The sequence below is a fragment of the Natrix helvetica genome (genome assembly GCF_964273705.1).
Source record: "Natrix helvetica genome assembly, chromosome: W".
NCBI classification, from domain to species: domain Eukaryota; kingdom Metazoa; phylum Chordata; class Lepidosauria; order Squamata; family Natricidae; genus Natrix; species Natrix helvetica.
The window spans coordinates 82960635-82976915 of NC_138555.1; the positions used below are offsets into that span (position 1 = coordinate 82960635).

General features: G+C 48.4%; 1 protein-coding gene across 3 annotated transcripts in view; it reads left to right on the top strand.

Annotated features, from left to right (window-relative positions):
- The window catches only part of LOC309400400 (E3 ubiquitin-protein ligase RNF31-like), a 56755-nt gene that overhangs the window by 27586 nt on the left and 12888 nt on the right, over window positions 1-16281 (top strand). For all 3 annotated transcript variants that reach the window (XM_081968872.1, XM_081968873.1, XM_081968874.1), the window contains exons 7-13: window positions 638-833; window positions 2270-2657; window positions 6843-7121; window positions 8828-9091; window positions 10257-10439; window positions 11099-11308; window positions 12940-13113. In XM_081968872.1, the coding sequence (XP_081824998.1) occupies window positions 638-833; window positions 2270-2657; window positions 6843-7121; window positions 8828-9091; window positions 10257-10439; window positions 11099-11308; window positions 12940-13113 (1694 nt within the window). The remainder of the gene's footprint in view (window positions 1-637; window positions 834-2269; window positions 2658-6842; window positions 7122-8827; window positions 9092-10256; window positions 10440-11098; window positions 11309-12939; window positions 13114-16281) is intronic.

The window sequence follows — 16281 nt, forward strand, 5'->3', positions numbered from 1 at the left end:
CCTCCTGCCTCTCTTTCTCTCCCTCCCTCTCTCCCCCTCCCTCTCTCTGCCTCTCTGTTTCTCCCTCCCTTCCGCTCTCTCTCTCTCCCTCCCCCTTTCCCCCTCTCCCTCTCTCCCCTCTCTCTCCCTCCCTCCTGCCTCTCTTTCTCTCCCTCCCTCTCTCCCCCTCCCTCTCTCTGTCTCTCTCTGCCTCTCTGTTTCTCCCTCCCTTCCGCTCTCTCTCTCCCTCCCCTCCCCTTTCTCCCTCCTTCCCTCCCTCCTCTCTCTGCCTCTCTCCCTCTCCCTCCCTCTCCCTCTCTCCCCCCTCTCTCTCCCTTCATCCCTCTCTCTGCCTCTCTCTCTCTTTCACTCCCTCTCTCTCCCCCCTCTGCCTCTCTGTTTCTCCCTCCTTCTCTCTGCCTCTCTCTTTCTCTCCCTCCCTCTCTCCCCCTCCCTCTCTCTGTCTCTCTCTGCCTCTCTGTTTCTCCCTCCTTCCCCCTCCCTCCCCTTCCCCTCCTCCCTCTCCCTCCCTCTCTCCCTCCCCCCTCCCTGTTTCTCTTTCTTTCTCTGCCTCTCTGTTTCTCCCTCTCTCTCTGCCTCTCTTTCTCTCTCTCTCCTTCCCCCCCTCCTCCCCCCCTCTCTTTTTCCCGGACTGCAGGGAATCTGCCTCCAGACACCTGCCTGCTCTGCGGTTTAGAAGCCCCGTCTCAGCACTGCGCGGCTTGCAATCAGAGTTTGTGTCCTAACTGCGATTGGCTGTTTCATAAGCATCCTTCCCGGACGCATCACCATCGGGTACCGGTCAAGAACCCTAGCAGAGCGTGGCAGAGTCCTCCACCGCCCCCCAACCCCAGGTATCTGTTGTGACCGAGGCTTCCCAAGGGCCTGAAGCAAACTCCTTGTCCCGACAAAACCCCCTTTTAGTCTTTCGAGGGAGGATTTACGGTCACAGACCTTCTCTGTTCAACTTGGCAAGGAGCCGCGGAGAATCCCGAACCAATGAAGAGAACTTCATTGGCCTCCTGCAAACTCCACTCCCCTGGCGCTCCCTCTTTTATTTCTTCTGGGAGGAGCCATTCCTCGTCCACCTTACTCCCTGTTCTTTAGCTGTTCCCTTCGTCTGGCAGCTCTGCGCATGCGCACACAGGGAACAGGCTCCAGCTGTTCTTCTGCCTCACTGATGTCGGACTCCGAAGGCAGCTGATAACTGGCATACGGCCCTGGCCCCCTCTCTGCCTCCGACACAGAGCCCTCATCCGAGCCTTCCCCAGACTCCAGGACTGGCCCAGGTTCCTCCCCAACCCTCCTCACTGTCCGAATCTGCTGCCAGGTCTGCTTGCCGCTAGTGGGCCACAACAGTACCTTCTTGGGTGCAAGTCTCCCCACAGGAAAATGGTTTCCACTTCCTGATTTTTGGATGCAAAGCAAACCACCCCTCCATTTTCCCCTCTGCTAGAATTGTTTCCCTCTGTCCCCCGCTCCAAATTAATCTGAGATACAGGTAGTCTTAATGACCCTAATGGGGGCCAAATGGTGAGCGAGCGGCAAGCGATTTTACGACGTGGCAGTGAAGGGAACGGCTGCGGTCGTTAAGTGAATCACCCGGCCGTTAAGCGAATCCGGCTTTCCCCCGTTGACTTGGCTTGGCAGGAAAGGTCGCAAATGACAATTGCAGTGCGACCATCGGTTGCCGGGCGCCCAAATCTTGATCACGCGACATGACCTTGCGGATGGTCGTAAGAGCGAGGAGAAGTTTCAAGTGGCTTTTCCCAGTGCCGTTGTAACTTGGGTCGCTAAGCGAATGGTTGTAAGTCGAGGCCCACCTGTATGCAGCAGATCATCATCTTTTAACGACCCCATAATCCTTTGGGGGGGGGGTGGAGTCTGGGCAATTGAATATGAATAGAGTGTTTAGTGGCCAGATGCCCTTCTTGTCACCATTGCGGAGTTTTATTCGGCAGATATAGTCTCATTGTGCCCAGAGAGAGAAATGTCAGCCTCTACCTAGGATCGAACTCACAGTCTTCTGATTGTGAGGCAAGAGCTCTACCTCTAGGCCACCGCACCAGCTCTAACCATAGGATCCTCATTTTTTAATGACCCCATCATCCCTTGCGGGGCTGGAGTCTGGCCCACTGAATGGAATTGAGTGTTTCCTGGCCGGATGCTTTTCTTGTCACCGATGCGGAGTTTATTTTCGGCAGATACATTCTCATTGTGCCCAGAATTTATGAGTGTATTGGTTAGTCACTTGCGATTCATACAGCGTCGGGTTCTTGTCTCTTTGCAGCCTCTGTAGCATCCCCTCAGAAACAACTTCCCTGCGACCCCCCAGCCTCCCCCCGCTCTCATCCTCCCGCCCCATCCCCAGCCCGCGCCCACCCTGGCGGTGCGCAGCTTGTCAGAAGAACAACGAGGCCTCCTCCATTCTCTGCACCAATTGCGACCGGCCTCGGGGGTGCAAGACCCCCCAGAACCTCGGCCTGGACGACGAACTGACCAGCCCGGGCCAGCTGGCCAGAGGACGCTGGTCCTGTCAAAGCTGCACCTTTGAGAATGAGTCGGCCACAGTCCTGTGCGCCGTCTGCGAGAGGCCGCGCCTAGCTGGGAGACCGGGCACCGGCGATGCCAAGCCCCTGATAGCTTGGGGGGAAGAGAGCGGATCCCAGCAGGAAGATGTGAGTATGGGGGGAGCTTCCAAGAGGAAGCGGTTTCTAACACGGGACTAGAATTCACTGTCGCCTGGTGGTTGGCCCAAAAAACACCCAGAGGGTGTTTGTGCCTAAGGCGGGACTAGAACACGCCAACTCCTGGTGATTGGCTCAAAGTCAGTCAGATAGCTTTGATGCCTAAGGCAGGACTAGAACTCACTGACTCCTGGTGATTGGCCCAAAGTCAGTCAGTCAGCTTTCATACCTGAGGCGGGACTAGAACTCACCGGCTCCTGCTGATTGGCCCAAAGTCAGCCAACTAGCTTTCCTGCCTAAAGCTGGACTAGAACTCACTGTCTCCTGGTGATTGGCCTAAAGTCACCTAGATAATTTTCTTGCCTAAGGCGGGACTAGAACTCCCAGTCTCCTGGAGATTGGCCCAAAATCACTCAGAGTTTTGATGCCTAAAGCAGGACTAGAACTCCCAGTCTCCTGCTGATTGGCCCAAAGTCACTCAGAGTTTTGATGCCTAAGGCAGGACTAGAACTCCCAGTCTCCTGGTGATTGGCCCAAAGTCACTCAGAGTTTTGATGCCTAAGGTAGGACTAGAACTCCTAGTCTCCTGCTGATTGGTCCAAAGTCACTCAGAGTTTTGATGCCTAAGGCAGGACTAGAACTCCCAGTCTCCTGGTTATTGGCCCAAAGTCACTCATAGTTTTGATGCCTAAGGTAGTCTCCTGGTGATTGGCCCAAAGTCACTCAGAGTTTTGATGCCTAAGGTAGGACTAGAACTCCCAGTCTCCTGCTGATTGGCCCAAAGTCACTCAGAGTTTTGATGCCTAAGGTAGGACTAGAACTCCTAGTCTCCTGCTGATTGGTCCAAAGTCACTCATAGTTTTGATGCCTAAGGCAGGACTAGAACTCCCAGTCTCCTGGTTATTGGTCCAAAGTCACTCAGAGTTTTGATGCCTAAGGCAGGACTAGAACTCCCAGTCTCCTGGTGATTGGTCCAAAGTCACTCATAGTTTTGATGCCTAAGGCGGGACTAGAACTCCCAGTCTCCTGCTGATTGGCTCAAAGTCACTCAGAGTTTTGATGCCTAAAGCAGGACTAGAACTCCCAGTCTCCTGGTTATTGGTCCAAAGTCATTCATAGTTTTGATGCCTAAGGCAGGACTAGAACTCCCAGTCTCCTGATTGGCCCAAAGTCACTCATAGTTTTGATGCCTAAGGCAGGACTAGAACTCCCAGTCTCCTGATTGGCCCAAAGTCACTCAGAGTTTTGATGCCTAAGGCAGGACTAGAACTCCCAGTCTCCTGGTTATTGGTCCAAAGTCACTCATAGTTTTGATGCCTAAGGCAGGACTAGAACTCCCAGTCTCCTGGTGATTGGCCCAAAGTCACTCATAGTTTTGATGCCTAAGGCAGGACTAGAACTCCCAGTCTCCTGGTGATTGGCCCAAAGTCACTCATAGTTTTGATGCCTAAGGCAGGACTAGAACTCCCAGTCTCCTGGTGATTGGCCCAAAGTCACTCAGAGTTTTGATGCCTAAGCAGGACTAGAACTCCCAGTCTCCTGCTGATTGGCCCAAAGTCACTCAGAGTTTTGATGCCTAAGGTAGGACTAGAACTCCTAGTCTCCTGCTGATTGGTCCAAAGTCACTCAGAGTTTTGATGCCTAAGGCAGGACTAGAACTCCCAGTCTCCTGCTGATTGGTCCAAAGTCACTCAGAGTTTTGATGCCTAAGCAGGACTAGAACTCCCAGTCTCCTGCTGATTGGTCCAAAGTCACTCAGAGTTTTGATGCCTAAGGTAGGACTAGAACTCCTAGTCTCCTGCTGATTGGTCCAAAGTCACTCAGAGTTTTGATGCCTAAGGCAGGACTAGAACTCCCAGTCTCCTGGTGATTGGCCCAAAGTCACTCAGAGTTTTGATGCCTAAGCAGGACTAGAACTCCCAGTCTCCTGGTGATTGGCCCAAAGTCACTCAGAGTTTTGATGCCTAAGGTAGGACTAGAACTCCCAGTCTCCTGCTGATTGGCCCAAAGTCACTCAGAGTTTTGATGCCTAAGGTAGGACTAGAACTCCTAGTCTCCTGCTGATTGGTCCAAAGTCACTCAGAGTTTTGATGCCTAAGGCAGGACTAGAACTCCCAGTCTCCTGGTGATTGGCTCAAAGTCACTCATAGTTTTGATGCCTAAGGCAGGACTAGAACTCCCAGTCTCCTGGTTATTGGTCCAAAGTCACTCAGAGTTTTGATGCCTAAGGCAGGACTAGAACTCCCAGTCTCCTGCTGATTGGCCCAAAGTCACTCAGAGTTTTGATGCCTAAGGCAGGACTAGAACTCCCAGTCTCCTGGTTATTGGTCCAAAGTCACTCATAGTTTTGATGCCTAAGGTAGGACTAGAACTCCCAGTCACCTGGTGATTGGTCCAAAGTCACTCATAGTTTTGATGCCTAAGGCGGGACTAGAACTCCCAGTCTCCTGCTGATTGGCCCAAAGTCACTCAGAGTTTTGATGCCTAAAGCAGGACTAGAACTCCCAGTCTCCTGGTTATTGGTCCAAAGTCATTCATAGTTTTGATGCCTAAGGCAGGACTAGAACTCCCAGTCTCCTGATTGGCCCAAAGTCACTCAGAGTTTTGATGCCTAAGGCAGGACTAGAACTCCCAGTCTCCTGGTTATTGGTCCAAAGTCACTCAGAGTTTTGATGCCTAAGGCAGGACTAGAACTCCCAGTCTCCTGGTGATTGGCTCAAAGTCACTCATAGTTTTGATGCCTAAGGCAGGACTAGAACTCCCAGTCTCCTGGTTATTGGTCCAAAGTCACTCAGAGTTTTGATGCCTAAGGCAGGACTAGAACTCCCAGTCTCCTGGTGATTGGCCCAAAGTCACTCAGAGTTTTGATGCCTAAGGTAGGACTAGAACTCCCAGTCTCCTGCTGATTGGCCCAAAGTCACTCAGAGTTTTGATGCCTAAGGTAGGACTAGAACTCCTAGTCTCCTGCTGATTGGTCCAAAGTCACTCAGAGTTTTGATGCCTAAGGCAGGACTAGAACTCCCAGTCTCCTGGTGATTGGCTCAAAGTCACTCATAGTTTTGATGCCTAAGGCAGGACTAGAACTCCCAGTCTCCTGGTTATTGGTCCAAAGTCACTCAGAGTTTTGATGCCTAAGGCAGGACTAGAACTCCCAGTCTCCTGCTGATTGGCCCAAAGTCACTCAGAGTTTTGATGCCTAAGGCAGGACTAGAACTCCCAGTCTCCTGGTTATTGGTCCAAAGTCACTCATAGTTTTGATGCCTAAGGTAGGACTAGAACTCCCAGTCACCTGGTGATTGGTCCAAAGTCACTCATAGTTTTGATGCCTAAGGCGGGACTAGAACTCCCAGTCTCCTGCTGATTGGCCCAAAGTCACTCAGAGTTTTGATGCCTAAAGCAGGACTAGAACTCCCAGTCTCCTGGTTATTGGTCCAAAGTCATTCATAGTTTTGATGCCTAAGGCAGGACTAGAACTCCCAGTCTCCTGATTGGCCCAAAGTCACTCAGAGTTTTGATGCCTAAGGCAGGACTAGAACTCCCAGTCTCCTGGTTATTGGTCCAAAGTCACTCATAGTTTTGATGCCTAAGGCAGGACTAGAACTCCCAGTCTCCTGGTGATTGGCCCAAAGTCACTCATAGTTTTGATGCCTAAGGCAGGACTAGAACTCCCAGTCTCCTGGTGATTGGCCCAAAGTCACTCATAGTTTTGATGCCTAAGGCAGGACTAGAACTCCCAGTCTCCTGCTGATTGGCCCAAACTCACCCAGCCGGCTTTCATGCCTAAGATCGGACATCGAGACCCAAGACGGCTAAGACTGCTACGGGCAAGAGATTGGGACTACGTGTGATTTATGATGTCTCTTCTTGGTCATGTCCGATCTTCGCCGTGCCTCGTCTCGATGTCAGATTGAATGCCAGCTGTAGTGGGAATTGTAGTTCCGCTTCCGGGTGGCGCTATCTTTTGGGGCTGCTCCCGGGGTCTCATTTTTGCCAGGCCCAATCCGCAATGTCTTCTCTGACCTCGGCCCGTTTTTGATGTCACTTTTTCCCCGTCCCCGATCTCGACGTCCGATCTTTGCCGCGCCTGATCCCGAATCTTATCCGTGCCCAGTCTGGCACCCCCGGCGCTCATCTCCATCCCGGACGACCCCCCCTCCACCTTCTCTCTTCCCGCAGGCCCCCAGCTGGCAGTGTGAACACTGCACTTTCCGCAACAGCGGCGGCGGACGGATCTGCGAGGTGTGCCACTGCACCAGCCTGCACGGCGATCCCCAGCCCTCCCACCTCGCCGGGACGGAGAAAGAGGAGGTGGGCAGGCTGAAGCGAGAGGTGGTGGAAGCCCCCGGGGAGCCCCAGGGTCTGTGTCGAGCCCCGTCAGCCTCGCCCGAGGAGGTGGAGCGTCAGAGGCAGGAGAAGCTGCGGGACGACGGGCAGAAAATGGTGGCTCTGATCAGGGTGAGTTCTCCCCGCACCCCCAATCAGTTCTGTATGCGTCTCCTTCAATTGTAGCCCCCGGCGGTTGTGGGAATTGTAGTTCGACTCCTGGGCATGTTATCTTTGGGGGCCCAGGGGCCTTAGGATATATCGGAAGCCTGCCCAAGCTCTTTTCTTTTTGTCTCGTACACAGATATTTTGGGTGTGTCTGTGTGTGTCTATATCGGTGGTGTAATCTACATTTTTTTACGACCGGTTCTGTGAGCGTGGCTTGGTGGGCGTGGCTTGGTGGTGGTGGGGGTCATGGGACTGGGTGGGCGTGGCCATGTAAGTCGTGTAACTGGGGGATCAAAAGACAGAAACTCACAATGTGCCGCTGGAGCAGGGTTGGACTAGATGACCACTAGGTCCCTTCCAGCCCTGGATTATCCTCTGAAGCTGCGTCTAGTGCCAGGTTTGTAGTCCTTCTTTCTTTCCTCTCCTTTTTCCCTCCCTCCCTTCCTTCCTTCTTTCTTCCTCCCTCCCTTCCTTCTTTCTTCCTCCCTCCCTTCTTTCTTTCTTCCTCCCTCCCTTCCTTCTTTCTTCCTCCCTCCCTCCCTTCTTTCTTTCTTTTTCTTTCTTTCTCCCTTCTTTCTTTCTTTCTCTCTATTCCTTCTTTCTTTCTTTCTCCCTTCCTTCCTTCTTTCTTTCTCTTTCTTTCTCCCTTTCTTCCTTCTTTCTTTCTCCCTCCCTCCCTTCTTTCTTTCTTTTTCTTTCTTCCTCCCTCCCTTCTTTCTTTCTTTTTCTTTCTTTCTCCCTTCCTTCTTTCTTTCTTTCTCTCTCTCTCCCTTCCTTCTTTCTTTCTCTCTCCCTTCCTTCCTTCTTTCTTTCTCTTTCTCCCTTTCTTCCTTCTTTCTTTCTTTCTTTCTTTCTTTCTCCCTCCTTTCTTTCTTTCTTTCTTTCTTTTTCTTTCTTTCTCCCTTCCTTCTCTCTCCCTCCTTCCTTCCTTCCTTTCTCTTTCTTTCTTTCTTTCTCCCTTCCTTCCTTCTTTCTTTCTCTTTCTCCCTTTCTTCCTTCTTTCTTTCTTTCTTTCTTTCTTTCTTTCTTTCTCCCTCCCTCCTTTCTTTCTTTCTTTTTCTTTCTTTCTCCCTTCCTTCTCTCTCCCTCCTTCCTTCCTTCCTTTCTCTTTCTTTCTTTCTCTCTCCCTTCCTTCCTTCTTTCTTTCTCTTTCTCCCTTTCTTCCTTCTTTCTTTCTTTCTTTCTCCCTCCCTCCTTTCTTTCTTTCTTTTTCTTTCTTTCTCCCTTCCTTCTCTCTCCCTCCTTCCTTCCTTCCTTTCTCTTTCTTTCTTTCTCCCTTCCTCCCTTCCTTCCCTAAAAGAGGAGCGAGAGGGGAGGGGAGTTTGCAGGAGCTTCATTAGTTCGGAGACTCTCCGAGACTCCTTGCCAAGTTTTACAGAATTCACAATCAATTCATAAAAAGGGTTTTTTGGTCGGGACAAGGTGTTTGCTTCATGCTCTTGGGAAGCCTCGGTCAGAACTTTTGCAGAGGCCCACCCGCCCAGAGTCATCACGGACTCTCCGTGCATGTCAGTTCCGAACCGCTAGCGGAGAAAACCATGACTGATGAAACCGTTGTCAGCGAAGGACTGCCTGCAACTCATTGTCCTTCCGGCCAATATAGTTTCTGACCAACTTTGGAGTCCTCCCTCTGTCATCGAAGGCCCCGGCTTTGTCTTTTGGCCCCACAGGAGGCGGAAAGCGTGGGCGTGGCCCCCGAAATGGTGGCGGCCGCCTTGTGCTACTCGGGAGCCGAGCTGCCCCTGGCCTGGCTGAAATCGGAGCTGCCCTGCGTCCTGGAAGGGATGGCGGAAGTGGCCACTCAGCGAGGCGAGGAGGACCCCGGCGGTGGGCTGGGTGCCATAACCCTCCAGGAAGTCCAAACCGCCTGGGTGGCCAGCCTGGGCGACGTAGATGACGCTGTCGGTCGATGCCTCAGTGCCCGTCGGAGCAAGGTGGGTCTGGAGAAAACGTATGGGAAATCAGAATAATAGTGACAAACCTTGGCCACTTTAGGACGGGTGGACTTCAACTCCCAGATTTCCCCAGAAAGCAGTTTTCCATTTAATTGTCAAGCCATCTAGCCCAACTTTAACTAATAGGATAGGGAAGGGTAGGGGAGAAGAGAAGAGGGTAGAACAAGAAGCAATGGGTGGAAACTAATCAAGGAGAGAAGCCACTTAGAACTGAGGAGAAATTTCCTGACAGTGAGGACAATTAATCAGTGGAACAGAATTTGCCTCCAGAAGTTGTGAATGCCCCAACACTGGAAGTCTTTAAGAAGATGTTGGATAGCCGTTTGTCTGGAACGGTACAGGGTTTCCTGCCTAAGCAAGGGGGTTGGACTAGAAGACCTCCAAGGTCCCTTCCAACTCTGCTATTGTATTGAGAAGAGAAGAGAGGATGCAATGGAATGCAATAGAATAGAATAGAATAGAATAGAATAGGATAGGATAGGATAGGATAGGATAGGATAGGATAGGATAGGATAGGATAGGATAGGATAGGAATAGGAACAGAACAGAATAACATGGTTGGAAGGGACCTTGGAGGTCTTCTAGTCCAACCCCCTGCCTAGGCAGGAAACCCTATACCGTTTCAGACAAATGGCTATCCAACATCTTCTTAAAGACTTCCAGTGTTGGGGCATTCACAACTTCTGGAGGCAACTTCTGTTCCAGATTAATTGTTCTCACTGTCAGGAAATTCCTCCTCAGTTCTAAGTTGCTTCTCTCCTTGATTAGTTTCCACCCATTGCTTCTTGTCCTGCCCTCAGGTGCCTTGGAGAATAGTTTGACTCCCTCTTCTTTGTGGCAACCCCTGAGATATTGGAACACTGCTATCATGTCTCCCCTAGTCCTTCTTTTCATTCAACTAGACCTACCCAGTTCCTGCAACCGTTCTTCATATGTTTTAGTCTCCAGTCCCCTAATCATCTTTGTTGCTCTTCTCTGCACTCTTTCCAGAGTCTCCACATCTTTTCTACATCGTGGCGACCAAAACTGAATGCAGTACTCAGTATATGTCAGATTAATTTTTGAAAGGGGAGGATAACCAGGGTCCGATCCTGCTTATGGTTTGGTTCTGGGAAGGTAACGTCAGGCTTTGTTCGCTCCACAGGTGACGGAGTTGAAGTCCCTGGGCTTTGAGGAACGGGGCCCTGTCTTACAAGCCCTGTACGAGAACAACGGCGATTTATGGCGGGCCTTGGTGCAGCTGCAGCGGGCCCGCCTGGCACCTTTTCACAAGCGGCTGTGGGAGAGCGAAGACCCTCCGGTGGATTTCCAGAGCGCCGACCGACAGGTGAGCGAGGGAGGAAGGGAAATGTGCCCCGACAGCGGCCAGCAGAGCCTGTGCGCTCATAGATATCGGACAGTGAGGAGGTTGGGGAGGAACCTGGGCCAGTCCTGGAGTCTGGGGAAGGCTCAGACGAGGGCTCTGTGTCGGAGGCAGAGATAGGACCAGGGCCGTCTGACAGTTATCAGCTGCCTTCGGAGTCATCAGTGAGGCAGACGAACAGCTGGAGCCTGTTCCCAGTGTGCGCATGCGCAGAGTTGTCAGACGAAGGGAACAGCTAAGGAACAAGGGTCGGCTTGGGACTATGGCCACAAGCAGACGATGAATGGCCCCTCTCAGAGGAAATAAAAAAGGAGCGCCAGGGGAGTGGAGTTTGCAGGAGACCATTCGTTCATTCCTGCATTCTTGCCAAGTATTGTGGCGTCTGAAAGATATCGGCCTGGCCACTCTCCAAGCCTGATCAATTGTGAACTGCCTTGAAAGACTGTGGGAGAGGAAAGACTTTGCGGGAGAGGAATTCACTGTCAATTAAATAAACAGGATTTATCGGGACGAGGACTCGGCTTCATGCTGCTGGGGACGCCGAGGTCAGAACAGGAAGGGATCTTTATCTGAAGATCCAATGTGAGTTACCACTTATCATTTCTCGTCTCGTTCCTCACCAGGCGCTGCTGCGGCGTCTCCTGGCCTCTCTGTCTTTGCCCAGCTGGGGCCGGGCCGAGCTGGTGGTCTCATTAATGCTGGAGCAGCCAAACGAAGGCTGGGAGCTCTCAGACATCGTGGAAGCCGTCAAGGCCTCCCCGAACCGCGACTTCATCAAACGCTTGCTCAGCTGGGAGTGCGCCGTCTGCAGCCTGGCCTTGCCGCGGAACAAGGTACCAACGTGCGCCTTTCTTCCATAGCGGGTGTCAACTCATAAATTTGCCATGGTGAGCAAAGGGGGGGGACGGAGAGGGGTGCACCTCATTGGGGAATGTGATTTATGACACAGACGGAGGGGAGGGAAGGAACAGGGGTAAAGTCCAGCTACAATTCAAATGAGGCTCAGATCTGACTGCAATAAGGTCTTGCCAAAATAGGGCTCCTAATAAATGACTAGTTTTCCTTTGAAACTTGGCTCGAGACTCATGAATCAATTAGGGCATCTTTCGGAAACCTGACAGCGGGGCTGGTTGACTGCGTCCAACCCGTCATTACGTTTTGGTCGCCACAATGTAAAAAAAAAAAGAGGTTCAGAGTCTAGAACGGTGATGGTGAACCTTTTTCTTAGGACGTGCCAACATTGCGCTGTCACGCACGCATGCCCACTCAACCTCCCCGCCCACCTGTGCACGCGCGTGTGACCCCCTCCCCAGGCTCTGAAGTCTTTCCTGAAGCCTGGGGAGAGCTAAAACGCCCCCCCCCCCAGCCCTCCGGAAGGGCGGAAAATCAGATGGCCGGCGCACATGAGCTGAACGCTGGCATGCCACCAAATATGGCTGCATGCCACCTGTGGCACACGTGCCATAGATTCTTCATCACAGCTGTAGAAAGAGTGCAGAGAAGAGCAACCAAGAGGATTAGGGGACTGGAGGCTAAAACATAGGAAGAACGGTTGCAGGAACTGGGTATGTTTAGCTTAAGAGAAAGAAGGACTAGGGGAGACATGATAGCAGTCTTCCAATATCTCAGGGGTTGCCACAAAGAAGAGGGAGTCAAGCTATTCTCCAAGGCACCTGAGGGTAGAACAAGAAGCAATGGGTGGAAACTAATCAAGGAGAGAAGCAACTTAGAACTGAGGAGAAATTTCCTGACAGTGAGAACAATTAATCAGTGGAACAGAAGTTGCCTCCAGAAGTTGTGAATGCCCCAACACTGGAAGTCTTTAAGAAGATGTTGGGTAGCCATTTGTCTGGAACGGTATAGGGTTTCCTGCCTAGGCAGGGGGTTGGACTAGAAGACCTCCAAGGTCCCTTCCAACCCTGCTTATTCTATGCTATGCTATGCTATTCTTTCCATTCTGTACTCCTCCCTTCCATATTTTCTTTTCTATTCTATTCTATTCTATTCTCTTCAACGTATTCTATTCTATTTTCTTCAGCCTATTCTATTCCGTTCCGTTCCATTTCATTCTATTCCTATATTCTATTTTATTGTGTTCTATTCTTTTCTCTCTCTCTATTCTGTTTTTTATTCTCTATGCTGTTCTTTATTCACCTGTTCCGTGTTCTCTATTCCGTTCCATTCCAAATTTTCTCTTCTCTTCTCTTCAACTTATTCCATTCTATTTTCTTCAACCTATTCTATTCTATTCCATTTCATTCCATTTTATTTTATTCCTATATTCTATTTTATTATGTTCTATTCTTTTTTCTCTCTCTATTCTGTTTTTTATTCTCTATTCTGTTCTTTATTCACCTGTTCCATATTCTCTATTCCGTTCCATTCCATATTTTCTACTCTACTCTATTCTACTCTACAAGGTCCCTTCCAACTCTTTTAATCTGTTCAGTCCTTCTCTTTTCAGATGCAGTCACTAACCTCCTGCGAGTGTACGATTTGTCCCGAGTGTTTCGCTATGCACTTCACCATCGCCGTAAAGGAGAAGCACATCACGGATTTGGTCTGTCCAGCTTGCTCCGAGCCGGAGATCAGCGATGAGACCGAACTTCTAAATTATTTCTCTACTCTTGATATCCAGGTGACGTTTCTCCCCTGGTATTGATTTTGTGCCCGTCTGTTTTTATTTTATTTTTAAACAGTTTATTTATGTATTTTTTTCCCCTTAACATCCATAAGTGCTTTATGAACATTGTCTGAGTCAATTTGCTAACATAATAGTATATGATATAATAATATATTAAACATAAGACATATAGAATAGTATTTTTTCTTTTTTTTTCTTTAATATTTTTTTATTTTAAATACAAGTAACACAAATATCATCTTAAAGAAATACAAATATCACATAGAAAAATACAAATATTACAGTGTACCCGCCTCCCCTAAATGGAGACCATTTTTATTACTTATATTTCTTCTTCTATAACACCTAAAGAATCTATATATACATAAAAATGACTGTGTGTGTGCGTGTGTTCCAGCATAACTCTGGAACGCCTCAAGCAATTTCAACCAAACTTGGTACACAGATGATTTACTCTCTGGAAACAAATACTGTGTGGGTAAGACACCCGTAACACCCCTCCGGCAGGGTGGTGGTGTTCTGTTAAGATACAGCCTGTTGTGCTTTAAAATGGCTTCTACTGTACTGCCGTAAAATGGCTTCTACTGTACTGCCATAAGATGGCTTCTACCGTACAGCGCAGTGGAGTTGCCATGGTAACGGCTTCCCAGTACTCCACAAGGGGGCTCCCTCTGGTAAGGGGGGGAAAATCCAACATTAAAGATTACATTTGGTCCAGACATTTTCCCCCTATAAATAAATATCCGGGCAATGCTTGTTTTATTGGCTAGTATTAAATATATATATTCCCTTTATCATATTTTGCCTAACAAATATTTCTTTCTTATAATCGATGTGTTGCTTTAACGCTTTTTCTCACCATGTATGTATTTTCGTCCAGTATTTGTTTAGCTTTGCACATGTCCACCACATATGAGAATATGTGCCCGATGTCTGATTAAATGTCCAACTTTTAAGTCTTACTGATGGTAAACGCCACCTATAAAACATTTTATACAAATTTTCCTTAAATGCAGTTGCCATTGTCAATTTATAATTTCTATCCGAAAGTTTTTGCCATTTTGTCTAGTTTTATAGTATATCCCCAAAAAATTTTTGCCCCTACTATCATTGTTTTTTTCACCTGTTCATCTTCCGTTTTAAGGCTTAATAAAAAGCTGTATATTTTCTTTATTAACTTTTCATCTGTCGCTAATAACAGTCTATTTTTGATGTTCACATTTGTATTACTTTATCTATCTATCTATCTATCTATCTATCTATCTATCTATCTATCTATCTATCTATCTATCTATATCTATATCTATCTATCTATCATCTATATATATGTGTGTGTGTGTGTGTGTTGTATTTGTGCTGATAAATAAATAAAGGGAGACTAGTATGGATCCATTTCAAGCTGTTTAGCTCTCATCAGCTAGCCATACCCTTACTGGGATTTGAACCTGGGATGTGTTACATATTAGGCAGATTTGTTAGCCATTACACCACAGCCTCTCCTCCTTTTATCAGCTAAGCCAGGGAAATAGGTATGTATTTGTGTTACAACCCCTGGTATGCCCAAATATGGGAGGGAGCTCACTCCTCCCTCTTTCTGTCCTTCGGCTCATCACAGAGATGAGCACACACACATATATATATATATGCTGGTTTTGTTGTATTCGGGTCTTTTCCCGTGTAAGATTGAGATTGTCTTTGCAACGTTTTGGCAAGATCTCACTTGCCATCTTCAAGCTGTGGGCTTAAAATGGGAACGGAGCTGCCGTCTTTCTGTAAATCTTGGTGGGAGGGGATGGGGTGCTGGCTTTGTTTCAATAAGTGGAATGATTGGTTGTGTGGTTGTATCTTGACTGGTAGATTGGTGCTGATTGGTGCTGGCTGTGTGTGCATTGTTGTTTTGTATTGTAACGGCCTGGATGGTGGGTGGGGTTCGTTTGTTGGCTAGGGCTGGTTTCCAGATGTTTGGTAGGCGGGAGGTATCATCACGTTTGTTGTGGGGGTGTTTCTCTATTTCGATGGCTTCCATGATTATTCTCTTGTGGAGGTGTTCTGTTTTGGAGATTAACCTGGCTCCTTCAAAGTTGATTTCATGTCCTGTTGCTTTAAGGTGCTGGAAAAGGCAGGAAGTTTTTTCTTTTTTTCTTACTGCGTTCTTGTGTTCTGCGATGCATGCATTTATTCTCCTGTTTGTCTGTCCTATATATATTGCCGGGCAGATTTTGCATGGTATTTCGTAGACTCCTGGGTTTTCTAGCTGGATTTTGTCTTTGGGGTTTCTTAAGATGTTGGCTATTTTTTGGTCAGTGGTGAAGGCTGTCTTGATATTGTGCTTGTGGAATATATACACACACACACACACACACATACATACATACATATATAATATGAAAATAGCACGAAAAAGGGGAGGAAAAAGGGAAGAGGAAAAAATGTAGAATAAAGGGAAAAAAGAAAACAGAATAAAGGGAAAAAAGAAAACAGAAAGCATCAACTTCCTTTTGGGCATAATAGAATAACCTAATATACAGTGTCAATTTTTTACTTTTACATCTATGTATACATATATATACGAAATACCACTCGCGCATCATCACAAAATCTCCAGAACCGTAAAGCCTACAAACTTGAAATTTGGCACGTATGTTCCCCTTGGCTTCTAGGTGCTTGCTAAGAAAGGATATTTCGAAATGACCATCAGATCCTTAGTGTTTCTTATACAGTAATTAACATGCAATTAACAGTTCTACTCCCCCTCCCCACCTGAAAAGAATTCTGTTCCAACTGCCATTTACCTCACATTCCGTTACCTCAGTTCAAACTGGCAGATATTCCACTCCTTCACTCAGGAGCGGTCTGGGGCTCCTTACAGTACTAAACGTCGGTCCCCCACCAAAATATCAACGCCTTCCACTTACGGAACTACTTCCGGATTCAAGGTGGTGGGAGCAGTGTCTCCTTATGTGTTTCAATCACTGACTACCACTAAGCCAATTTCTTCTGCGTAGCCTGATCACATGGTTTTGTCACGAAACACGGGTATCCTGCTAGTAATAATATATACTGGCCACTCCCATAACGACAAACTTATCTAATCAGCAAAAACAAGAATCTAAGTTTCGTTTGTTTTCTGCCTCAAGCACAAAGTCCAGGAGAGGTTTCCAA